The 25,393-nt window shown below is 47.9% G+C and overlaps 1 protein-coding gene across 4 annotated transcripts in view; it reads right to left on the bottom strand.

Annotated features, from left to right (window-relative positions):
* Positions 1-25,393, bottom strand: part of TAF15 (TATA-box binding protein associated factor 15) — a 481,601-nt gene that overhangs the window by 73,900 nt on the left and 382,308 nt on the right. For all 4 annotated transcript variants that reach the window (XM_085649621.1, XM_085649623.1, XM_085649622.1 and 1 more), the window contains 3 exons: positions 23,159-23,264; positions 22,988-23,076; positions 14,954-15,053 (listed from right to left, as the gene is read on the bottom strand). In XM_085649621.1, coding sequence (XP_085505747.1) covers positions 14,954-15,053; positions 22,988-23,076; positions 23,159-23,264 — 295 coding nt within the window. The remainder of the gene's footprint in view (positions 1-14,953; positions 15,054-22,987; positions 23,077-23,158; positions 23,265-25,393) is intronic.

Below are 25,393 nucleotides of genomic sequence, written 5' to 3'. Positions count from 1 at the left end.
ACACAAGCTGTATATGAAATAACATGGGAATTGCTATCAAAATTCTCCAGAGTCATTCTGGCACCTGGGAAAAATCACATGGTGGGAATCTGCAGTAATAATTACCAGGACCTACTGCAGATGCCAGTCAGATCGTACAGGAGGTTGCCATACAAATCTAACCTTCTCACCAGACATCAGGGGAGAATCCAACATTTGAATGTAACATTGTTGAATGTTGCAGCATAACTCCAGGAGTCAGAGTATAGCCATTTAAATACACCAGATGCTTACATGGAATTTTTAAAGGAAGCAAAACACCAATCAACAAGAACACGCTAGGCAATGAAATGGAATAGGTACAGCAGTTGGGACCAAAATAACAGACATGATCCAATTTCATGTCAAAAGGATGTCATCATGTTATACCTCCTGCACTTAGCACAGTCAAAATTGCAATTTCCTTTAATAAGGTCCATCTTGCTGCAATCATGGCTTAAATGAAGGCACCAAATCAAATGTCCTTTTTCAAGGTTCCTGTAGTGAAAAAAGTCTAAAGAACTGGTTTCCTCCACTAGAAAAACCATCACAACCTTTGGCACTCAATGTCAGAGCCAGCAGACCGATCCCTACATTTACTGGATGTGAAATGTTACTGTTGTTAAACAAAAACTCTTAGAAAATTCAATTATTTATTAACTATGGACACATTTGTCAAGGTTTAGCCACATCCAAACAGTTTATTTCTAGATGGACTGTAGCATGTTTTTTTTAATGCTGCATGTGAGAGTCCAGGCGAGACGGCAAACCGGAAGCGTAGAGGAACGGACCGAGACGCGGAAGGGAGAGCGGAAGAACCCAGCTGTCTAGCTGCGCAAGCCCGCCTCGCTGAGGAACGTCTGACGTCATTGGGGGCCAACCAACAAGAAAGGCGGGTTGCAAGCGAGGAGGCGGGCGGCGGAAGAAGTGATTCAGAAGCGGCGGTGGGAGAAGCGGAGCAAGCAGAAGCAGCGGCGGGAGAATCGGAGCGAGCGAGAGTGGTAGCGAGAGAACCGGAGCGAGGGGAGGCACGAGATGAGCCCAACAGTGGCGGACAGAGAACCCCTGCAGCAGAGTATACTGCGGAGAAACCCGGAGGCCCAGAGACAGCAGAGTACGCCCCGAGTCCCAGCGCCACGGCCCGGGTCCTGGGCCGTGGCTCAAGGCAAGTAGCCTTAAGGGGTCGTTTTGGTGGTGGTGTGGCAGCATGGGGACATAAAACGCGGGTGTGTTTTTTGTGTGTGTGCACTCTCCCAAACAAGGCACCTGCACGTGATTCCTGTTCCTCTTTCAGCACCAATCTTTTTTCCTTGGTGGTGGTAGCACTGGGACTAAAGAAAAGCCAAAACAAGGACGTTTTTCTAATCCCGGGTTATTCTGTTGTTTTTCCTCCCTCCTATTTGGACTTCCCGGGCCATGGGACGACGCCAAGGGCCTCACTGAAAGCAAGCATCGGAAGCGGTTTTGTTTGTTCCCCGAAGAAGACTACCTCGCGAGAAGAAGAGGCTTCCTAGTTGTTGTGTTTTGTTTTCCCTCCCTTGTTTGGTTTGTATTCTGTGAGACAGAGAAAACAGATACCTAGTTTATCACAAAGAAAAAAAGGACAAAATAAAAGAACCAACGAACTCCTTAAACCTAGTGGCGAGTTTTTCCCTTCTGTTTTTCACCCTAGCCAGTGGACCTCTCCACACTGCACATTAGTGGAGAACTCTTTCCCAGGTAGACCGAAAGTAGGTTCAAATGGAGGAAAAGCAGCCACAACAGTTTCACTCAGAAATGTTGCCTTAGCAGATGTCTGCAAAGCTGCCACTGGAGGTCAGTGCATACATTCACAAGACACTACTGCCTAGATTCAGACAAAGAAACTGACAGTAAAGTCAGTCAGAATACTGTGAAGAGTCTGTCTTGATAGTAATGAACTACTAATGATCTTAGTTTCCTGCTTCGTATGGCCAAGGGAAGCATTTGGAAAATTGCTGTTGACTTGCTACTCCAAACTTTATGACTATCGATAAGGATCCTACAATGAGGAAGGAAAATACTACTTACCAGTATGCACCTGTTCTTGGCATGTAGAGCTGCAGAACCACATATTTGTGCATAGATCTCCATCCGGTGTTGGGCTTGGATGTTTGCACTTTGTTGTTGTCTTGGAAGAAGTCTTTGTAGACACAAGATAGGTGACTCCTCCTTTGGACGATAGTGCGCATGGGCATCGACTCCATCCTTAGATTGTTTTTCACCATGAAGGGAAATGATGGAGTTTGTAAGAAACAGAAAAGATGTCCATGTGTAATGTATCTAAGTAAGATAACCCTGGAACAGATAGAGGTACCGGGGAGGCGGGTGGGCGTATGTGATTCTGCAGCTCGACATGCCAAGAACAAATGCATACTGGTAAGTAGCGTTTTCCGTTCGAGGCATATGAGCTGCAGAATACGTACTTGTGTATAGACTGTATAGCAGTGCTCTCCCTTAGCATTGGTCACCTGTATCTGTTCCAGTGGACTGAAAAAGTGTTTTAAGAACAGCCTGGCCCACAGAAGTTTGTTGTTTTGCCTGCACATCTACACAATAGTGTTTTGTGTGTGGCGTTGACAATGTTGCTGCTTTACAAATGTCATTTAAGGGAACGTTTCCTAAGAATGCCATGGAACCCCTAGTTTGCGTGTTGAGTGCGCTCTAGGGGGAATTGTTAATGTGCGTTTTGCTTTGTGGTAGCATATTTGAATACATTTGACTATCCACCTGGCAATCCCAGCTTTGGAGATGGGGTTTCCTTTATGAGGTGGAGAGAAAGCTACAAACAGCGGGTTTGTGTTTCTAAAAGGTTTAGTTCTGTCAATGTATTAAAGTATAGCTCTTTTGACATCAAGTGTGTGAAGGACTTTCTCTGCTACAGAATCTGGTTTTGGGAAAAAAAACGGGTAAATTCCACAGATTGATTAAGATGGAAAGCAGAGATTACTTTGGGAAGGAATTTCGGATTTGTTCTGAGAACCACTTTGCTATGATGTATTTGTAAGATTGGTTCCTGTATGATTAAAGCCTGGATTTCACTTACTCTTCTGAGAGAGGCGATTGCGACAAGGAAAGCTACTTTCCCTGTAAGGAACTGCAGTTTGCATTTGTGTAGAGGTTCAAATGGAAGACCCATGAGACTAGTAAGGACAATGTTTAAATTCCACACTGGAGAGGGTGGGATTGTGGGAGGAATTATCCTTGTAAGGCCTTCCATAAACGCTTTGATGGCAGGTACCCAAAACAATGACAAATGTCTGTTTTGTAGGTAAGCGGCAAGGGCAGCAAGATGTAGTCTTATGAATGTGTATGCCAGATTACATCTTTGTAGATGCAGTAAATAGCAGATAATGTTTTGAATTGAAGCATCTAGTGGGTCAATTTTGTTGTTATTGCAGTAAATGACAAATCTTTTCCATTTGGCTGCATAGCAAGCTCTAGTAGTAGGGCGTCTAGCTTCTTTAATAATGTTCATACAGTCCTGTGGGAGGTTGAGGTAACCTAACTCTAGGACTTCAGGAGCCAGATTGCTAAGTATAGTTGAGCTGGACCTGGATGCCTTATCTCTCCATGGTTCTGTGTAAGAAGCTTTGGGGAGAGTTGTAGTTTTTGGTGTGGAACTGCTGAGAGTTCCAAGAGTGTTGTGAATCATGGTTGCCGGGCCCATGTTGGAGCAACAAGGACTATCTTGAGAGACTGTTGTTTGAGCTTGCGCACTACTAATGGAATGAGCGGGAGTGGCAGAATGAGCGGGAGTGGCAGAAAAGCGTACGCAAATCTACCTGACCAGTTCATCCATATCGCATTGCCCTTGGACAATGGGTGTGGATACCTGGCGGCGAAGATTGGGCATTTTGCGCTTGCATGTGTGGCGAACAGATCTATGTCTGGGTGGCCCCTCATCTGAAAAAACGGATGAAGAACTTGTGGATGAAGTTCCCATTCGTAGATGTGCTGTGTCTGACGACTGAGCAGATCCGCAATCTGATTGTGTACCCTTGGACGATGTTCTGCTAGAAGGTATATCTTTTGTGGGATGGCCCATTTCCATATGCTTTGTGCTAGTTGAGAAAGCTACAAAGAATGTGTTCCTACTTGTTTTTGTATATAATACATTGCTGTCATATTGTCTGTGTGGACAAGGATAGTTTTGTTGATGAGATGTGTTTGGAACGATTTTAATGCTAGAAAAATTGCCAGTAACTCCAGGTGATTGATGTGGAGCACTTTTTGTTGAGGGGTCCACCTGCCCTGAATTGGATGGTTTAAGAGATGGGCTCCCCAGCTGGTGAGTGATGCGTCCGCTGTTAGCACTATCTGTGGAACTGGGTCTAGGAACAGCCGCCCTTTGGAAAGGTTTTGGGTGTTCCACCACTGCAGAGAGTGATGTGTGCGGCTGTCCACCAACACCAGATCTGAAAGTTGACCTTGAGCCTGGTTCCACTGACGTGCTAAACATTCTTGTAAAGGGCGCATCTGGAGTCTTGCGTGAGGTACTATGAGAATGCAAGAGGCCATAATTCCTATTAGCTGCATAAACACTCGAGCTGGTAGTGAGTGTTGGGGCTGAAATTTTGTTATGAGGGTTTGCATTACTGGCTATTCTGACTGGATTGGGGCATGCAAGGGCTTTGGAAGTGTCTATTGTGGCCCCTAGATACTGATGTATGTGGGACGGTTGAAGATGTGACTTGGTGAGGTTTATTGTGAACCCCAAGTTGTGGAGCAGCTGAATTGTTTGGTGAGTGTGGTGAACACACTGGCTGTATGACTTGGCTTTTATGAGCCAGTCGTCCAGGTATGGAAACACATGAATTTGTTGTCTTCGCGAGTGGGCGGCTTCTACTGCTAGACACTTTGTGAAGACTCTGGGTGCTGTGGTCGCTCCGAATGGGATAACCTTGAATTGATAGTGCTGACCGTCCACTACAAACCTTAGATATTTCCTGTGAGCAAGGTGTATAGGAATATGGAAGTAGGTGTCCTTGAGATATAGAGTGACAAGGAAATAGCCTTGTTGGAGCAGTGGGAGGACCTGTTGAAGGGTGACCATGTGAAAGTGGTCTGATTGTATGTAGATATTCAAAGGTCTGCGGTCCAGTATTGGTTTGAGAGTACTGTCTTTTGTGGGGATGAGAAAATAGAGGGAGTAAACCCCTGTGCCTTGATGCTGAAGTGGAATTGGTTCTATTGCATGCTTTTGAAGAAGTGAGAGAACTTCCTGTTTCAGGAGCGTTAGATGTTCAGTGGACATTGGACGTTGTTTGGGCGGTATGGTTGGGGGAGTTGCGGTAAGTTCCAGGCAGTAATCATACTGGATAATTTGTCTTACCCACCTGTCTGTAGTGATGGAGTTCCAGACAGATTGGAACTGTGAGAGTCTTCCTCCGACCGGAGTGGAATGGTCTGGAGGGACGTCATTGTTTGGCAGTAGGGGAGGTTCGGTTGTTGTTACCTCGGCCTCTACCTTGTTATTATTTCCTCTGTACCCACCTCTAAAATATGCCTTGTTGGGGGATGTTTGTGTGGGACTCTTGTAGGAGGAGGAAGTAGTGTCAGTGCTAAAGTTTTTGGATGCACCCCTATAAAAGGAGCGGCGAAAGTAACCTTGTGGTATTTGAGATTGTAATGCTCCCATGGATTTTGCAGTGTCTGTGTCTTTTTTCATTTTCTCCAAAGCTGTATCCACAACTGGGCCAAAGAGGTGTTCTTGATCGAACGACTGATTTAAGATAGTGGTTTGCACTTCTTGTTTAAAACCAGAAATGCGCAACCATGCATGTCTGCGAAGTAAGACACTGGTGTTGACAGATCTAGATGCAGTGTCTGCTGCATCGAGGGCACATTTGATGGATGGATTTGTAATTAACTTGCCCTCTTGGACCAGATCGTTGGCCTTGGCTTTGTATTGGTCAGGTAAATGTTGAATAAGATCTTCAAGCTCATCGTAGTGAGCCCTGTCATATCTGGCAAGCAGTGCTTGTGCATTACCTATTCTCCAGTTGTTGGCTGCTTGGGAGGCAACTCGTTTGCCTGATGCATCTAGCAGTTTAGACTCTTTGTCTGGAGGTGGAGCATCACCAGAGGTTTGGGAATTAACATGTTTTCTTGCATTTGAGACTACCAACGAATCTAAAGGGAGTTGTCCTTTAATGTAAATTGGATCGTTAGGGGCAGGTTTATACTTTTTATCAATCTGAGGATTGAGAATCCTGGTCCTGACAGGGTCTTTAAATAGGTCTGGTGCATGTTTAATGACACCTTTAAGCCTGGGTTATATATGTATTGATTTTTGTGACTGAGCAAATGTATCTAGTAAGATCTTCGTCCATGGGGTCTGAATGTAGTTCAACCCCATAATGTTGCGCAGCACTATTAATGAGCTGACTAAAACCTCTATTGCCATCTGGAGGGGATGGCCTAGATGGGTATACATCCGAATCAGGATCTGTGGGATTGTTGTAATCTTCCCATGTGGTGGAGTAGTGTTATCAGGGTCATCTAAAGGATCCTTAGCGTGTCCACCCCCCGTCCCCTAGATCATCCTCATCCTGTGGTGGTATGGGTGAGTATAGAAGTATTGGGGAGAGTGTATAGGAGAGTTTGAAGGAGACAAAGGTTTGGTAGGAAGAATAGGAGAAGAGGGTCTTAAGGGTGACGTTGCAAAGTCTCTTTTCTTCACAGGTACCTCAGGAAAGTGTGAGGTATCCAATTTCCTCTTTTTTGCTGGGATATTGAAAATATGGCCTGTTTTAGGGTCAACATGTAATGTCTTTTGTTTCGGATCGATAGGATCTGGCCGAAACAGTTCTTCCTGCTCGATGTCTCCTTTTGGTGCAGATTTTTTCGGTTCAGAGCGTGGTTTTGATTTAGGCTCTGGAGCCATAAGAGGGTCTTGTGCTCCTTTGGCTTCGATGTCGGTGTCGAATCCGAAATCTTCTTTGGATCCGAAGGTTTTTGGTGTTTGTTTGGTTCCTTATGGTCTTTCGGTGCCGAAGATTTCGATACCGAGGCCTTTTTGGGTGTAACGGGAATAGGGTGTGTCCCTGAATTCAGAACCAAAGGTGCTTTATGGGTACCAACATGCGGCTTGCTTGGTCCCAAGCCACCGGAAGGCTTTTCCCTTGGATTCGGAGCCGGGCCCAGAGGCGGGGCTTCTAAAAATTTTCCTTGGTCTCGACCTAGGACTTCAGGCGAAGTTTTGACCGGAGCCGTCTGTTTATCGGATGGGGCAGGGGCATGGACGTTTGTACTCATTCGTTGACCTGGAGTAATGTGATCATCAGAGTCGGAATCATCAGCTTTAGAGACGATGTTGAGCTCCTCCGAATCCTCTGCCTCTGGAACATATGGGCCTTCGTCGAAAATGTTGTGCCCGGTGTCGCCTGTTGAACCATAACGTGTCGTCAAGCCCGGCAATCACGGATAGTCTTTTTGGAGCGAAAAGAGGTGCAGGCCTGGCAATCCCTTTCCCCGTTTTCTGGTGAGAGGCAAAGGTTGCAGACCTTGCGGCGGTCACTGCGTGGAAATTTAGCCCCACACTGGGGGCATTTTTTGAATGGAGTCCTTTCCATTAGCCGTAGGGCCGAATGGCGCAGATAGGCCCAGCGGCCCGCGTCGACAACCGGAATCAAGGATTTTGAGGTTAGCGCGTCGAAGGGCACGCAAACAAAACAATACCATCGAGTGGTGATGGGTTGTGCATCAAAAAGGGTTGGAAACATGGTACCAAACCGGAGCGTAGCAAGTCACATCCGAACCCGATGGCGGAAAGGAATATGCTACTTACCAGTATGCATCTGTTCTTGGCATGTAGAGCTGCAGATCTACACACTTGTGCATAGATCGCCATCTGGTGTTGGGCCCGGATGTTTGCAGTTTGTTTTTCCTCTTGGAAAGTCTTTGGAAGTCACGAGGTCGGTGACTCCTCCTTTGGATCGTATTGCGCATGGGCTTTGGCTCCATCCTCAGATTGTTTTTCGCCAGCAGGGAAAGATGGAGCGTAGTAATAACAGTGAAGATGCCCATGTGTGTGTTATCTAAATAAGATAAACTGGAACAGATACAGGTAGCCGGGGAGGCGGGGGGTGTGTGTAGATCTGCAGCTCTACATGCCAAGAACAGATGCATACTGGTAAGTAACATATTCCGTTTGAGGCATATGAGCTGCAGATTACACACTTGTGCATAGATTATATAGCAGTACCCACCGTTAGCGGCGACCACCCGTATCTGTTGCAGTGGTTTGAAATAATGTTTTGAGTACAGCCTGGCCCACACTAGCTTGCAAATCTACACAATAGTGTTTGGTGAAAGTGTGCGGTGTTGACCATGTAGCTGCTTTGCAGATATCATCTAATGGGATGTTTCCTAGAAAAGTCATTGAAGCCCCTATTTTACGTGTAGAATGGGCTTTAGGGGGAACGGATAGCGTTTGTTTTGCTTTATGGTAGCAAATCTGAATCCATTTGACAATCCACCTAGCTATCCCCAACTTGGGAGATGGGGTTGCCCTTGTGTGGTGGAGAGAAAGAGACAAACAGTTGTTTGGTCTTACGGAAAGGTTGTGTTCTCTCGGTGTAGTAGAGCAAGGCCCGTTTGACATCTAGTGTGTGTAGAGGTCTTTCTGAAACAGTTTGTGGTTGCGAGAAGAATACTGGTAGTTCTACAGATTGGTTTAGGTGAAATGGAGGACAACTATGTTATGGTGCATTTGCAGAAACAGTTCTTGAATGGTAAATGCTTGTATCTCACTGACCCTTGTGAGGGAAGTGATGGCTACGAGAAAAGCGGTTTTCCAGGTTAAAAACTGGAGTTCACATTTGTGCAATGGTTCGAAGGGAGGCCACATTAGTCTGGTGAGAACGATATTTAGGTTCCACACAGGTGAGGGTGGCACTCTGGGGGGAATTATTCTTTTAAGGCCTTCCATGAAGGCTTTAATGGCAGGTACTCTAAAGAGTGATAGATGTTGCCTGTTTTGTAGATAAGCTGCTATAGCTGCAAGGTGTAGTCGTATGGACGTATAGGCTAGATTGCACCTTTGTAGGTGGAGTAAGTAGCCTATGATGTGTTGAATGGAGACGTCTAGGAGATTGATGGTGTTGTTGTGACAATAGACAACAAAACGTTTCCACTTGGCGGCGTAGCACGTTCTAGTGGTGGGTCGTCTAGCTTCCTTGATGACGTTCATACAGTCAGGGGGAAGATTTAGATAACTGAATTCTAGGACTTCAGGAGCCAGATCGCAAGGTTGAGCTGAGCTGGGTCCGGGTGTCTGATCTCTCCATAGTTCTGGGTTAAGAGGTGTGGAGAGAGGTGTAATTTTTGGTGCGGTACTACAGATAGTTCCAGCAGTGTGGTGTACCACGGTTGTCTGCCCCAAGTTGGAGCTACTAGGATTAGTGTGAGGAAGTGTTGCTGTAGTTTGCGCACCACTAGTGGAATGAGTGGGAGAGGCAGAAAAGCGTACGCAAATCTGCCTGACCAGTTCATCCATATCGCATTTCCTTTGGAAAATGGGTGTGGATATCTGGCGGCGAAGCTTGGGCATTTGGTGTTTTCGTGGGTGGCAAAGAGGTCTATCTGTGGATGCCCCCACATCTGAAAGTACGGGTGTAGAACTTGTGGGTGGAGTTCCCACTCATGGATTTGTTGTGTTTGTCTGCTGAGCAGATCTGCCATAGTGTTTTGGACTCCTGGGACATGCTGAGCTAGGAGAAAGATTTTCTGGGGTATGGCCCATCTCCATATGCTCTGTGCTAGCTGAGAGAGCTGTGGAGAGTGTGTGCCACCTTGTTTTTGAATATAGTACATGGCTGTCATGTTGTCTGTGCGGATTAGGACTGCCTTGCCTGAAATCTGTGTTTGAAAAGATTTTAGGGCTAAGAAGATTGCTAGTAAATCCAGATGGTTGATGTGGATTAACTTTTGTCGAGGTGTCCATGTGCCCTGCACGGTGAGATGTAATAGATGAGCTCCCCAGCCGGAGAGTGATGCGTCTGTGGTTAGTACTATCTGGGGAACCGGTTCCAGGAACGGTCGACCTGTGGAAAGGTTTTTGGCGGTCCACCACTGCAGAGAGCGATGGGTGCGACCGTCTACCAACACCAGATCTGTCAGTTGACCCTGGGCCTGGTTCCACTGGTGCGCTAAGCACTCCTGTAGAGGGCGCATCTGGAGTCTTGCGTGAGGTACTATGAAGATGCAAGAGGCCATCATCCCTATTAGTTGCATAAACACCCGAGCTGGAAGGGAGTGTTGTGCTATGAATTTTGTGCATAAAGCCTGAATGCTTGCAATCCTGGCAGGATTGGGGTAGGCGAGCGCTTTTGAGGTGTCTATAGTGGCACCTAGATATTGTTTTATGTGGGATGGTTGTAGATGGGACTTTTCGTGGTTTACCGTGAAGCCTAGCTGGTGAAGTAGCTGGATCGTGGTGTGTGTGTGTTGTACACACTGATTGTATGAACTGGCTTTTTATCAACCAGTCGTCTAGGTATGGGAAGACATGAATGTGCTGTCTTCGCAGCTGTGCTGCCACCACTGCGAGGCACTTGGTGAATACTCGTGGTGCGGTTGTGACTCCGAACGGGAGCACTTTGAACTAGTAATGTTGGCCGTCCACTACAAATCTGAGGTACTTCCTGTGAGCGTTGTGCACTGGGATGTGGAAATAAGCGTCTTTGAGGTCCAAAGTTGTGAGGAAGTCGTTTTGGGAAAGTAGCGGAAGTACCTGCTGAAGTGTCAACATATGAAAATGGTCTGAGTGTATGTATTTGTTTAGGGGCCGAAGGTCTAGGATGGGCCGTAGAGTCTCGTCCCTTTTTGGTATGAGAAAATATAGGGAGTAAACCCCCATATTTTGTTGGTTGGTAGGAACGTGTTCTATTGCCTTTTGTCTAGGAGGGAGATTACCTCCTGCTTGAGTAGCAGTAGATGTTCTGGTGACATTGGGCGTTGTCTGGGTGGAATGTTTGGGGGGTAGATATTAGTTCTAGGCAGTAGCCTGACCAAATTATTTGTGTTACCCATTTGTCCGAGGTGATGGTAGTCCAGACCGGAAGGAAATGTTGGAGTCTGCCCCCGACCGGAGTGGGATGGTCTGGGGGAAGTGGAGGTAAGTCATTGGGTAGACGCAGTGGCAGAGCGGGAGTTGTTTGTTTTGCCTCTGCCTTTGTTATTGTTGCCCCTGTAGCTGCCCCTTTGGTAACCCCTTGTGAAGGTGGACTGAGTAGGGGATTTGCATGAAGTGGAAGCGGTGTCTGAGGAGTAGTCTCTGGATGTGCTCCGAAAGGAAGAGCGGAGAAAGGAGCGTCTGGGAGGGTGAGATTGTAAGGCTCCCATGGATTTTGCCGTGTCAGTGTCCTTTTTCATTTTCTCTAGGGCGTCATCCACTTTTGGGCCAAACAAATGTTCCTGGTCAAAGGGATGGTTGAGGATGAAGGCTTGTACCTCCGGTTTAAAACCTGATATCCTTAGCCAGGCATGGCGACGGAGGAGGACACTAGTATTGATGCCCCTAGAGGCTGTGTCTGCTGCATCTAAGGCACAACGTATGGAGGTGTTAGTAATTGTTTTGCCCTCCTGAATTAGCTCATTGGCCCTAGCTTTGTATTTATCAGGGAGATGGTGCATTATGGCTTCTAGCTCGTCATAATGGGCCCTGTCATACCTCGCTAGTAGTGCTTGTGTATTGGCGATATGCCATATATTGGCCGCTTGAGATGCAGTACGCTTTCCTGATGCGTCCAAGAGTTTAGACTCTTTGTCCGGTGGTGGTGCGTCGTCTGACGCCTGGGAGTTGGCCCTTTTCCGTGCTGTGGATACTACCAGGGAATCTAGTGGCGCTGGCCCTCTGATGTAGGAGGGATCTGTTGGGGCGGCTTTATACTTCTTTTCAATGCGCGGGTTAATGACCCTGGCCCTAACTGGGTCCTTAAAGATCTCCGGCGCATGTTTTATAACACCTTTTAGCATAGGCAATATGGAGGTGGTCCTATGTGTGGTGTCAAATGTATCTAGAAGGAAATCTTCCTCCACTGGGTCGTTATGTAAATCTACCCCGTGGTAGTGTGCCGCCCTTTGCAGTAAATGGTTGAACCCCAAGGAGTCTTCTGGTGGAGAAGGTCTAGAAGGGTAAAGATCGTCTTGTGGACGTTAGGAATATCAGGGACATTATAATCGTCCCATGGGTCTGGTGATCCTGTGGGAGTCAGGTCCCCTGTAGGTATATCTTGGGGCACATCCCCTATGTCATCGTATGGATCCCCTTGATCATCATCATCCAGGGATGGGTTCGGGGAATGATGAGATGGGGGTGGAGGAGGTGGTGGAGGTGGGGAAGGTATTCTGAAAGGGGAGGTAGCAGAGTCCTTCCTTTTTGGAGGTGGAGGCGGAGCAGGTTTCTCTAACTGTCTCTTTTTGATAGAGACCATCAAATGTCCAGTTTTGGGATCCTTAGTTAATGTTTTTTGTAAGGGATCCGGTGCGAATAGTTCTGGGGAGGTTGGTTAGTCCGTCGGCGCCGAAGGCGTCGGGCTGTTGGTTTCTTAGGTTTGTCAGTGCTGGTTCGTTGTTTGGAACCATGCTTGGAAAGCTCCGATTGTTTAGTAGGCGCCGAGATGGATTTCGGCTTCGAAGTGTCGGTGGTCTTGTGAGCTTTTGTCGGTACCGAAGATGGGGTCGGTGCCGAGGAGCTGGGTCTCGACCCCGAGTGTTTCGGTGTGGGGCTCGGTGTCGAGATGGAGGCCGGTTTCTTTTTCGGTGCCGAAGAGTGTTTATCGGCTCCGACGGTGGGCTGGCTCGAGCCAGAGATGCCTGAAGGCTTAATTAGCTTCTTTACCGGTCCCGAAGGTGCGGCGTGGGAAGCAGTGTCTTTGGTCTTGCTTAGGCCCGAAGGCGAAGGCGTGACCGAAGCCTTTTTCGGTGCCGGTGAGGGTGTGGGGAGGGGGGGGGGGAAGGGGGGGGGGGTGGGGTTAGAGTAGTACTCACGACCCTCTGTGCCGGAGTGATGTCCTCCACATCTGAATCGTTGGCTTCAGATGCGCTGACGAGTCGCTCGTCGGTGTGTTGTTCTGGAGCGTCGACGCCTTCCCCGAAGATGTCGTCCGGTATCGCCGTCAAAGAGTGTGCCATGGTTCTTCTGGCTCTTCGGTCCCGAATCGTTTTCTTGGACCGGAAGGATTTACACACCTGACAGTCTCGAGCCTCGTGTTCAGGGGAGAGGCAGAGGTTGCACACCTCGTGGAGATCGGTGTGGGGGAATTTGGACCCACATCGAGGGCACTTTTTAAATGGAGTCCTTTCCATTAGCCAGGACCGGAGCTTGGGTAGGCCTGAAGGCTGCCGTCGACGACTGGAACCGAAGGTCTTGCTGATGAGAGGCGCGTCGAGTGGGGAGATCGCGATCGAAACAATACCGCGAATTGGGGTGAGGATTGCGCGTCGATCGTCGAACTGGAAGCTGTTCGGAACCGGAGCGCGAAGATAACATCCGAGCCCGATGGCGGAAAAAAACAAGCTGAGGATGGAGCCGAAGCCCATGCGCAATACGATCCAAAGGAGGAGTCACCGACCTTATGACTTCCAAAGACTTTCCAAGAGGAAAAACAAACTGCAAACATCCGGGCCCAACACCAGATGGCGATCTATGCACAAGTGTGTAATCTGCAGCTCATATGCCTCGAACAAACTATTTAAGGATGGAGTCGATTCCCATGCGCACTATCGTCCAAAGGAGGAGTCACCTATCTCGTGAATACAAAGACTTCTTCCAGGACAACAACAAAGTGCAAACATCTGAGCCCAACACCAGATGGCGATCTATACACAAGTATGTATTCTGCAGCGCATATACCTCGAACAAATGGTTACTTACTTGAAGTTCTGACTCTGCATTGTAGGAATCTTCACTGAAGTCACAAAATTCCCACACATTTCCCTGGTTAAGTTATTTTGGGCATCCAAAGCTTGTTATCACAGTGTCAGTCATCTTATCTCTATTTTCTGACTGTAAAAAAATGACTGATTCTGAGAGGCAACTGCCAGTAGAGGGGATCATGGCTAGGGGAAGCTCCTGAAGACTTGAAGACAGACAGCAATGTATTTTCACAACTTAACGATATAAGCCTATCAATATTTTCCCTCTATGTTACACCATTTTTAATATTTCAGATGATCCAAAGCAGTTTGGAAATAGCCTCTACAAACTATACATTAGTCTGCAGTTTGGACACATCTCCCTTGGATAGGATTCTAAAGGGTGTTGCTCATCATATGGCCAATAGCACCCTGTGAACATTATTTAATGGACATGTATTAGATATGAAGTGTTTCGGGGACAACGCATGCAGTATGAAATTATTCTAATGTTTATAACAATCAATGAAGGTCCTATGGCCTTCAGACGAGGTATAGTATTCTCCCTGGACCTACTGCACAGATACTAGGATAGAGGGACTGCTTCTGAAGAAAAAGAAAATAAATGGTCTCCAGGGACAACAAGGTCTTAAAATGTTCCTATATGTGCTATAGTAGGTAAAAGCTTTAGTTTCGTCAAAAGTGGCAGTAAATCAAGTTCTGAGGTTAAAGAACAGATGTATATGACAATTCCCTTTTTATTTGATGTGTGGTACAAAATTTGAGCTTGAAGTCTATAGAGGAAATTGAGTTCACCTCTATTCACCTTGGGAGCTACCTATCAGCTAACAAAAAGATGGGTAAGAAGTACATGGTAGTATGGCAAATAGCCAAAACCCAGCTAATTTAACATCACAACCACAGGAACCCCAGCCTAACAATAGTGAACAGTTGACATATGTAAATAAGGGAAAGATTCAATGCTGAAAGACAAGGAACAACTTATGACAGTTCAGTTTATAAATGCAAAAGAATGACTAAACCTCACACTCACCTTCCACCCATTTTACCTCCATATCCACCTCCCCGGTCGCCACCTCTGCCGCCACGACCCCTGAAGCCTCTATCTCCTCCATATCCTCCCCTCCCACGATCTGTAATACAAAAAGACAAACCAATTAAAAACGTTAAAAACTAAAATATAATAATAAAACCAACAGGACACTAATAATTAAAGCCACAGGCGAACGGTTCAGTTTAAAAAAAAAAAAAACATACATCCACAGTCACATCATTAAACAAAAGATATACAGTTTTCAAAAGTATATTTGGTCAACAAGACTTTTGTAATGATTCATCAACGTTAACTCGGTCACTAAACAAATAACATGCTCTCTAGAACTGGATCTTTCAAAGATTCATTCATGTGCTTGATTCATTCCCCATCATTAAGTCCCACAGCAAGTTTAAAACAGCAGTGTAAGGAAATGCCTCTTTTTGTATGGTCACCCTCAAATTTTTCGACTCATGCTGCTCGTTTTTGGACTTCGAGAGTGCACCGAGGCCTGCTAAACACACCTCAGTGCCCTGATCTTAAAGTGTATGTCGAATTGGCTACACCCAATTGGAAATGGCTAACTTACCTGCAACTCCCTAGTAAATGGTACACTGGTATGAAGGGCAGGTAAGTTACAGGGGTGCTCCTGGGCTTGCAGCACTGATTGTGCCACCCTGGAAGTTCCTCACATAAAACAAGTCCCTAGTCTGTCACTGCAGACTGGTCAAGCAGTCGTGCACTGCTAGCATGACTTTGCCATTGAAAGTAATGGCAAAGCCACCACTTCCCCTGGACATGTGTGTTAAGTTACCCCTTTGGCAGGCCTACGGAGCCTTAAAGGCACGGTGCAACATATGACACAGGCAGGATATATACTTTACATGTCTTAACATTAAAATACACAAAACAACCGTTTTGGCTGTAGAAAGACTTGGTTGCCCAATTGGTGAGTACAGGGGTACACACTTGACCTCTCAGCTGTGTTAACTAATGAACGGTGTGACCAAAGTGGGCACTCCCAAGTTACCAAAAAACTTGTTACATTAAGCCTGACTTGTACTGCAAGTTGAAATTAATGTAACTTGTAGCAGTGTGCAGCTCTAGCAAAGCTGTCACCTTGTTGCCTTTAAAACTCCTGTGCCTCCCCGGGCACACATCAAGCCTGCCCGTTGAGACAGCTTCTGCGCTCTGGGAGAGACGTGTTACCGACTCTCAGGAAGCAGAACAATGAGGGATTGCAGGCCAGCAAGGTGTCACCTCTCTCCTGCAGGAAGCCAATTGGGTGTTAGCCCCAAAAGTCAGAATTCAAAGGTGAAGCCGCCTTTGAAGGGCAAATGTGTAGCACCAGGGGGGATAGCTGACCCATTGTTGAGGTAGACAGGCTGACAAGGTACGCAAAGAGGAGAAACCGGTTGCCAACCAGGTTTCCCCAGGGGCATGTAGCCCTGAGGTAGCCACACCCCGGGGGTGAGCTAGTGAGGTCAGTACACCAGGAGTAGGGTCTTGGCATCTTGGGAGTGGGCAGAATGGTGCATCCTGGGATAGCAAGATGCCACACTCCACATAAATTGATCACCAGATGTGAGGGCACCTGATAGCCTATTGGCTACCAACTGCATCCTGCCTTGAGGGACTTTGAGTATAAAGAGGGCACCCCTGGCACCCAGACTTCAGATCTCGAGCGACTCGGATAAAGGACCAAAGAAAAGCGGCCCTGCTGTCCGGTGGGAATAGCAAAGAGGCTGCACCGACTAGGATTACACCTGCTGCACTTGGCAGCTAGCAAAGAGAGGGACTGTCTGCCGTTTCCTGCTCAGTGAGAAGCCATCCCAGAGCCCAGTCAAGCCAACAGAACTTCAAGTGCCAGCTGACTGGCCTCCTGTTTTCCGCACAGGGGCACAACAGCTGAAGCCTGCTGGGGAAAGTTGGTAGACCAAAATCTTAAAGCCGATACCATCACCTCCGTACAGCATCGAGCACCAAGACCCGACATAGAGAGTTGCACTCGGGTTCGCTGATCCCAGGACTGCTACGGGAGAGTTACTAGGACCCTCAGAAGGAAAGTTATCAATCCAGGATGGGTTGGCCTGTGACTAAGACAAATGGCGACTGGTTGTCCATTGGTGACTGTACTTCGGCCACACCAGAGATGGCTTCGTATGACATCGACCCTGCAGCCAGGACCCCCTTATCACCTTTGTGGACTGAGGAATCCCTTAGGAAGACCCCAATCATGTCGCATCCACAGCATCCTTAGAGCATCTTCAGTATCCTTCATCCATTGTATCAGGACCACGCCATAGGAATCCATTGCAACGCCGATATAGTGCCTAGAACTGTTGAAGACCTGCTTCTCCTGTGAAGGTAACCGCTGTTGACTTTGCTGGTCAATCCGACTGGCTCTCTGCCAGACTTGGTCACCCCAAATACTTCAAACTGACCACATTGACACTTAGCAAAGTTTCCCTTGAAAATATTTTTAAGTGTCTAATTCGTTGACTTTCCCAAGGCTTGTTCACAGTTGAGTGAAATTGTTTTGATTATTGCCTGTAAAATCTATACCTCTGGAGGATTTTTTTCATTCTACTTTCTAAATTCTATGAAATACAGTATATTTTAATAAATTGGTGTCAGATTTCTCGAGTGTCATGTAGATTTTTTCTTCAATTGTTTTGGTGCTGTTGAACAAGTTACTTACCTTTGGTAACGATATATCTGTAAGAGACCTAGATTAGTTATGGATTCCTCACCTTAGAATTACCCCCATGCCGCAAACTGGATCCGGAGAATTTTTTCCTCAGCAGTACCTCTGTGCGTCGGTCGACTCCGCGTTTGTCGTTGGTGTCGTGGACGCTGGAATGACGTCACGGTATCTACTTAAACGCCGCCTTCGCCGCTGACGTCAGTTCTTTACCCAACATTCCACGCCAGAAGCGCAGAGCCATGCAAGACACTGAGCACTGGTGCATGAAAACTAGGGCCCTGAAAGGGAGTCCCTTACCCTAGAAATCAGTTCGCAGAACGGGGAGGAGGGGTGGGCGGTGAGGAATCCATAACTAATCTGTGTCTCTTACAGATAAATCTGTCAGAAACGACAGTTATGGAGCGGCTCGAAAGGGGCACACATAAGATAGGTAAGAACCAGGTTCAAGCCCACCGGGGTATCACGAAAGGAGTTGGAGGAAACAAGTGAGTAATACCCTTAAGGAAGCAATTTACAATAGGGGACTTGAAGAGAGAAGGCTAGTCAGGCAGCTGAAGGAAGGCCTAAGTGGCCGAAGATAACCTTTGAGAGTGCCCAGAGCAGAGCCCTCCGGGGCCAAAGAAAGAATCAAGAGGAGAACATCAGAAAGAGGGCAGAAAGGGGATCCACAGCCTTTGATGCGCACCATGTCACAAACGTGTTCCATCTACAGGCGTATACCGTTTAGGTGGAGGGACGCCTGGCTGCCAAGATAACGTTACAGACTTCGGGAAGAAGGTTGAAAGCTGTCAACTGTGAGCGCTCAATCTCCACGCAAAGAGGTGGAGGCTGCACAGGTTCGGGTGGAGGACTGTCCCCTGCTGCTGCGACAAAAGATCCTACCGAAGAGGCAGTCTCATCGGAGGATCTGTGGCCATGTGTGAGAGCTCGGGATACTGAGATAAGAGACCTTGCACCACCTCAGAGTGAAGATGGCATTTGTGATCCATCATGCACCTGTGGCTGAGTTTATCTGCCCTGACGTTCAGAGAACCTGCTAGGTGTTGAACAACCAGGGATATGCCCTGATGTTCCAGCCATGTCCAAAGGCAGAGAGCCTCTTGACATAGGTTCCAAGACCCCACCCTGCCCTGCTTATTGCAGTACCACATGGTGGTGGTGTTGTCCGTGAACACCTGCACCACTCTTCCCCGAACAGAGGAAAGAATGCCTTCAGTGCAAGACGAATCGCCTGAAGCTCCAGAAGGTTGAAATGGAGCCCGGACTCTGCCGGAGACCAGAGACCTCTGATCTCTGCCTCTCCCAAGTAGCCGCCCCACACCAGCAGTGATGCATCTGTCACCACTGGGAACTCTGGTTGGGGAAGGGTGAGGGATCTGGCGTCGACCCAATCCTGGTTCGTTAGCCACCACCGCAATTGGTGTTCAGTGCCCTTCAAGATCTGGATGCAATCGGAAAGATTCCCCTGATGCTGTGCCCACAGGAACTTCAGGTCCCACTGCAGAGCCCGCATATGCCACCTGGCATGATCCACCAGCAGGATTCAGGAAGCCATGAGGCCCAGCAGCCTCAGGGTCATTCTGACCAAAACTCGGGATAGAGGCTGAAACATCAGTATCATAGCCTGAATATTCCAGACTCGCTGCTCAGGAGGATAGACCCGAAACTGCGCTGTGTCCAGAACCACTCACGTGAAAAGGTGCTTCTGAGAGGGAATCAGGTTTGACTTCAGCACATTGATAGTGAACCCCAGTGAATGCAGGAGGTCTGCCATAGTCTGTAGGTGGGAAACGACAGCCTGGGGCGAACCCGCCTTCAACAGCCAGTCGTCGATATAGGGGAGGACTGGAACCCCTGATCTGTGCAGATGAGCTGCGACCACCGCCATCACTTTCGTGAACACCCGAGGGGCGCTGGTAAGGCCAAAAGGGAGCACGGTAAACTGAAAGTGTTCGTGGCCTACTGTGAACCGTAGGTAACACCTGTGGGCCGGCAGGACGGGGATATGGAAATGTGCATCCTGCAAGTCCAACGCTACCATCCAGTCTCCAGGGTCAAGGTCAGACAGGACCTGAGCCAATGTCAACATTCTGAACTTCTCCTTCTGGAGGAAGCAGTTGACGTTTCTGATATCCAAGATAGGGCGCAGGACTTTGTCCTTCTTGGGCACCATAAAGTATTGGGAATAATAGCCACAACCAACTTCTAGGGCAGGAACTCGCTCGATAGCCCCCTTGGCCAAGAGAGCCGTAACTTCCTGATTGAGAAAGGCCAAGTGATCCTCTGACATGCAATGGAATTGTAGTGCCATGGATGGAGGGGTAATTTCAAAGGGGAGGGAGTAGCCCCTTCGGACTATCTGCCTGACGGGATGGTTTGCCAGTGGGGTAGGTGATGGTGGATTCTGCCGCCCACTGGCAACTGGTGGCCCTGAAATGACAGACTAGGGAGGTTTGGAGGCTGCTGCAGAGGGGATGCTGATGGACTGCCCTGCTCGCTGGCCCCCTGACCCACAGCGCTGGGTCCCATGTCCCCGACCGCGCAGAGTCTGAACAGTTTGTGCAGGCCTGTGACTCTGGGCAGAAGGTGGTGGGTCACCCCTTCTGTAGTCACAGAAGGGGCGAAAAGCAGACTGCGCGGGCGAAAAGTGGTAGTGAGGCCCAAGGATCTGGCCATAGCCCTAGAATGCTTCAAGCACTCTAGCAGGTTGTCCGCTTTGTCGCAAAACAAACGACAGCCATCAAAGGGCATATCCAAAAGAAACAATTGGACATCACCCGAAAAGCCAGTGGACCTCAGCCAGGCATAGTGTCACAGGGCTACCGACGTTGAAATTGTCCTGCCTAGCGAGTTGGGGGTGTCCAGCCCACACCTAATGTCGAACTTCATTGCATCACTGCCCTCAGCGACTGTATGGGAGAGAGTGGCCCGGGCCTCCTCCGGAGACTGTGGCAGCACCTGCACAACCATATCCCACACAGAGTGGGAATAACAGCTCAAAACACATGCAGTGTTCACCGACCGCAGTCCCAAGCTGGGGGAAGAAATCATCATCTTCCAAAGATGATCCAGCTTCTTGGATTCCCTATCTGGGGGCTCAATAGGGAATGCGCCCTTAGAAGTAGAGGCTTGGACCACCAAGCTCTCAGGGGTAGGGTGTTGGGAGAGGAAAAGTGGGTCGCCCAGGGACGGGCAGTGGCGTTGGGCAATCATCCTATTGACAGGAGCCACTGTGCTGGGCTTGGACCAGATGCCAAGAAGGATGTCAGTAAGGGCCTCACTACGGCAGTAGGGGCTCCGAATAGGCAGCTGCCGGTTGAAGCACCTTGGTGAGGAGGTTGGTCTTGACTGACACCGTAGGAAGCTCAAGGGTCAAGGCCACAGCCGCCCTATGCAACACCACTGTGTATGAGTCTCCATCCTCCGTAGCCACGGTAGGGAGAGAAAGCATACCAGGGTCTAGTGAGGTATCCAGACCACTGGCATCACCCAACTTATCTCTCCAGTACGGTTCACTCAACTGGTCAGCTAAAGGGTCACCAAACCCCTCCCAGTCCTCTTATGGCTGCCACTCAGGGCAAAAAGGAATGCCAGGATAGAACAATGGTACAAAAGGAACGCACAGCACCGAATCCGGAGTCGGTCGATGTCGGTCCGGCTCCATGTCCAGGTCAGGGTGGAGGCCAGGGTCGATGCCGGCTGGGGACACAACTGGCGTCGGAGGGGGCGGAGGTGCAGTCAGTAGATTAGACGCCGGAGGAGGTGTCGTATGGTCACCCAGCGCCAATCCGTATCCAGGCCTGGATCCCTGCAGCGCTGGGGCCAAAGCCTCCAGGTTCGAAGGCCTAGAACCCCCAGCCGAGTCCGCGGGGCCCAAAGGCACGCCGGCGGAGTCGGGCTGCCCAAAGATCGAGTAAAAACGACTAAGTTGGGCAGGTGTCGCTTCTGCTCCCGGAAAAGAGGGAAGCTTGGAGCCGACCCAGCAGGCTCCACCATCTGCATCCCGCGTCACGTCGGCCGATGGACGGGGAGAAAGCGAAGAGCAACGATGCTTCTTTGCCTTCTTTTTGTGCTTCGACTTACCCGAAGTCGAAGACTTTGCCGATGAGTGGTGGTGATGGCTCTGCGACCGCTCCTGTGACTTCCCTCTTGACCGGGACCACGAATGGCGCAAAGCGGAGTGGACTGCCGGGCCTCCAGAAGCTTTCGGGACTGCTCCCGCAAAGACTTTGGGTTCATGGCCCGGCAGTTGGACCACGACTTTGGGTTGTGGTTGTGCTCCAAACACTTAAGGCACACGAGTGTGCAAGTCCGTAACCGGCATCAATTTGTGACAGGAGTCTCAAGCCTTGAAGCCAGTCCATGGACGGGACATCCTTACGTGCACCAGGAGTCAAAAAACTCGAAAATAAGTTGACAAAAGTCGAAAAATAGTAGTCAAAAAGTGACTATAGGTACCTCCAGATCTGCGCTGGCTGGCGCGGAAAAAGAAACAACTGACATCAACGCGAGAGGGCGGGGTCTAAGTAGATACCGCGAGGTCATCCCGGCGATCACAACGCCGAACGCGGAGTCGACCGATGCCACCTACAGACGCACAGGGGTACTGCTACGAAAAAAATTCTCCGGATCCAGTCTGACACCTGGGGGTAATTCTGAGGTAAGAAATCTATAACTAATAGTCTCTTTCAAATTGGATTTTTCACCCCAAGCCACAATCTTTCTTAATGACTGTAAATAAGATTCTTTCCTGGTGCCCCAGGCTGAATGTAGAGGCATGGATAGCGGGCCTTTCAAATGCTTTCATTGAGCTTAGTCAGGCATTTTGAAAACGTTCTTGGACTGTGGTCTCAGGGGGTCAGCAGAAACCATGGTATGGCTCGGGTCATTTTGGAAGAATTGGGTTTAAGCACTTCTTCTTAGGCATCTGCTCTCTTTGGTTTCTTCTTGACAGAAGCGGGGTAAAGGCCCGTATTGTTGGCTGTCCTACTTTAGTGAAAAGCCCCTGAATGAGATTGGAACCAAAATGCCACTGTTTAGAAACTCTGTTCATCACCCTATTCTCAGTAGAGAAATGGTCGACTGGATTTAGGGGATATTCTGGAAAAGTAGTAAACAGCACATGGGAATACAAAATGTGCAACAGCTGTTAAATAATTTTCTAAAAGAAAACATTCTTAGTAATATTCCTTAATTGCAGCTTCCCCACGTTTGGGAAGAGTGCCACATTTTCAGTAGTTCAATATTACCTATTAGGCATAGACAGTAAGAAACCAAAATCCCAGAATTTTCCCCCCATACCAAGAGAAGATTGAGCGCAAACTCACCTCCTCCCGATGGTCGTCCATCATCTGGCCTGGCCTCGTCGCACTGATTGCAGGAATTCCGTCTAGCAAAATTTACATTACCGCACGAACTAGATGAAAAAATAAAAACCTCAGTTTCACTCAATGTAGATCAAAACAAGCATTTTGCACACTCACAAAACATTATCTTACGGGTTTGGGCAGACCCAGTCTCCATCCTTTGGTCCGCTGCCACCCTGGAAACCTCCACGACCCCTAAAGCCACCTCCGCGTCCTCCGAAGCCCCCTCCACGAGGTCCTGTCGATTTAAGTAATTTGAACAGCAATCACAACATACTCAATCAAAACTTAGTGAGTGGACATGATGCTGTCCTTCCATTTCCCAATGGGAAACTCGGGTTAGGCTCTTATAATTGGCTGTTTTAGGGTAAGGTAGATAGAGTTAGCAAAAACCATGGCACTCTCAGATTCTAGGAATCACAAGGGATATAGAAATGACCAGAATTTCAGAAACCCAAACATTTCAGTAAACACAAACCAACTCTTTGACCAGCATACAAGGCTTTCCTGGGTTAATGCACAGGATTCTCATCACTCTCTTTTTCCAAGTCCAGCAAATAAGAAAGCAAAGAAATTTTAAATCCCCTGCATTCATACTGCTAAGAAACTGTGATATTGGATACTTTCTAATCACAAAAGGATCAGAATACACATAACTGACATTAAATATGCCTTAAAGGTAGTAAGCTATGAGACCTTAAAAATGTGCAATCCTGATGAGCAGAAATTTGATATGGCATTTGGCCCTCTGTTTAAGTATAAAGCTTCTATATCATACTATTTGATACTACTGTCATTGCAAACACCATTGTAAATAGCCATGCTAACTTGTACTATTGTCCAACACCGTATTATCAGCAGATCTTGCAAACCCTTTTTCCTGTGTTGGCAGTACTAAGTGTGAATTCCGAGACATATTATTCACTGTTGTGCTGTTTTTTTTCCTGTCACATTTTGAAAGCCGATGTGTTCCGTCTACGGCTTTCTTTCTTTTTCTCTTCAGAGAGTGGATATTGTTTCAAACTGTAACTCGTAATAATTGTTAGATGCTTTTGTTAAAAATACTATAAATTAAGTGCATGAATTAATTAATGTGGCATTACTCAAAGTAAACAATGTCACCCTATTATGAGAATTCAGTCTAAGCATATCCGACTTATTGTAGTCTTTTTTACTACGTCACTTTCACCAAAATTTGGCCACACTCACAGAAGTCTGGTGGTACAAGGGAAACATTAGTTATGTAACTACATGATTAGGTAAAATGATCCTATCTATTATACAACAACACTTTATTTACCCTCAGTAAAACCCTTTTTGATGGGTACTCTATCTAATCGCAGATTCCTCACCATGAGGATATCCTCAGGTGGCACACTGGATCTGGAGAATTTTACCAGCAGTGCTCCCGCATAGGCAGGTGCTGTCAAACAAGTTACTTACCTCTGGTAAAGTTATCTGGTAGAGACTATCTAGCCACAGGTTCAGTTCGCTGTGCTACCCTTTAACCTTACCAGCGCCCCTCACGTGTTCACCAAGGTGATGGCGATTGTTGCAGCTCATATGCGGAGATCAAGGGTGCCAGTCTTCCCCATCTACACGATAAGCTGTTGAAGGCAGGTTCGCCCAGGCGGTCATCTCCCGCCTCCAGACTATGGTGAACTTCCTACACCCACTGGGGATCACTATCAACAAAGTCACATCTGACTACCTCTCAGACGCTCCCTTTCAACTGAGCTGTTCTGGACACGGTGCAGTTTCAGGCATACTCTCCCGAATAGCGAGTCCAGGATATTCTGGCTAAGATACCAATGTTTCAGCCTCTCTCTTGGATTTTGGTGAGACTGACTCTGAGGCTGCTGGGCCTCATGGCCTCCTGCATCCTGCTTGTGACACATGCCCACTGGCATATGCAAGCTCTACAGTAGGACCTGAAGTTCTATTGGAGCTGTATCAGGAAAATCTCTCCAGCATGGTCCAGATCTCAGATGGAACTGCAAAAGATCTGCAGTGGTGGTTAATAAACCGTTATTGGGTCAGTGGCAGACCCCTCTCCCTTATCCAACCAGCTCTAACAGTGGTGACAGATGCGACTCCTAGGATGGAGAGGCTATCTGTGATTGGTGGAGATCACAGGCCTTTGCTCTTCGGCAGACTCCGGACTTCACATGACTCTTCTGGAGGTACAGGCATTTCGGTCAGCATTAAAAGCCTTTCTAACCCACAAGGGAAGGCTAGTGCAGGTGTTCATTGACAACACACCACCATGTGTATTGCAACAAACAGAGCTGTGAGGTTGTGAACCCTTTGTCGAAGGACATGGCTGGAATGTCAGGGCACATCCATGGTGGTTCAACACCTAGCGGA

This window comes from Triturus cristatus, chromosome 3_2 (genome assembly GCF_964204655.1).
Source record: "Triturus cristatus chromosome 3_2, aTriCri1.1, whole genome shotgun sequence".
NCBI classification, from domain to species: Eukaryota; Metazoa; Chordata; class Amphibia; order Caudata; family Salamandridae; genus Triturus; species Triturus cristatus.
The sequence above is the reverse complement of the archived record's forward strand: the minus strand, read 5'-3'. Positions and strand labels throughout refer to the sequence as shown.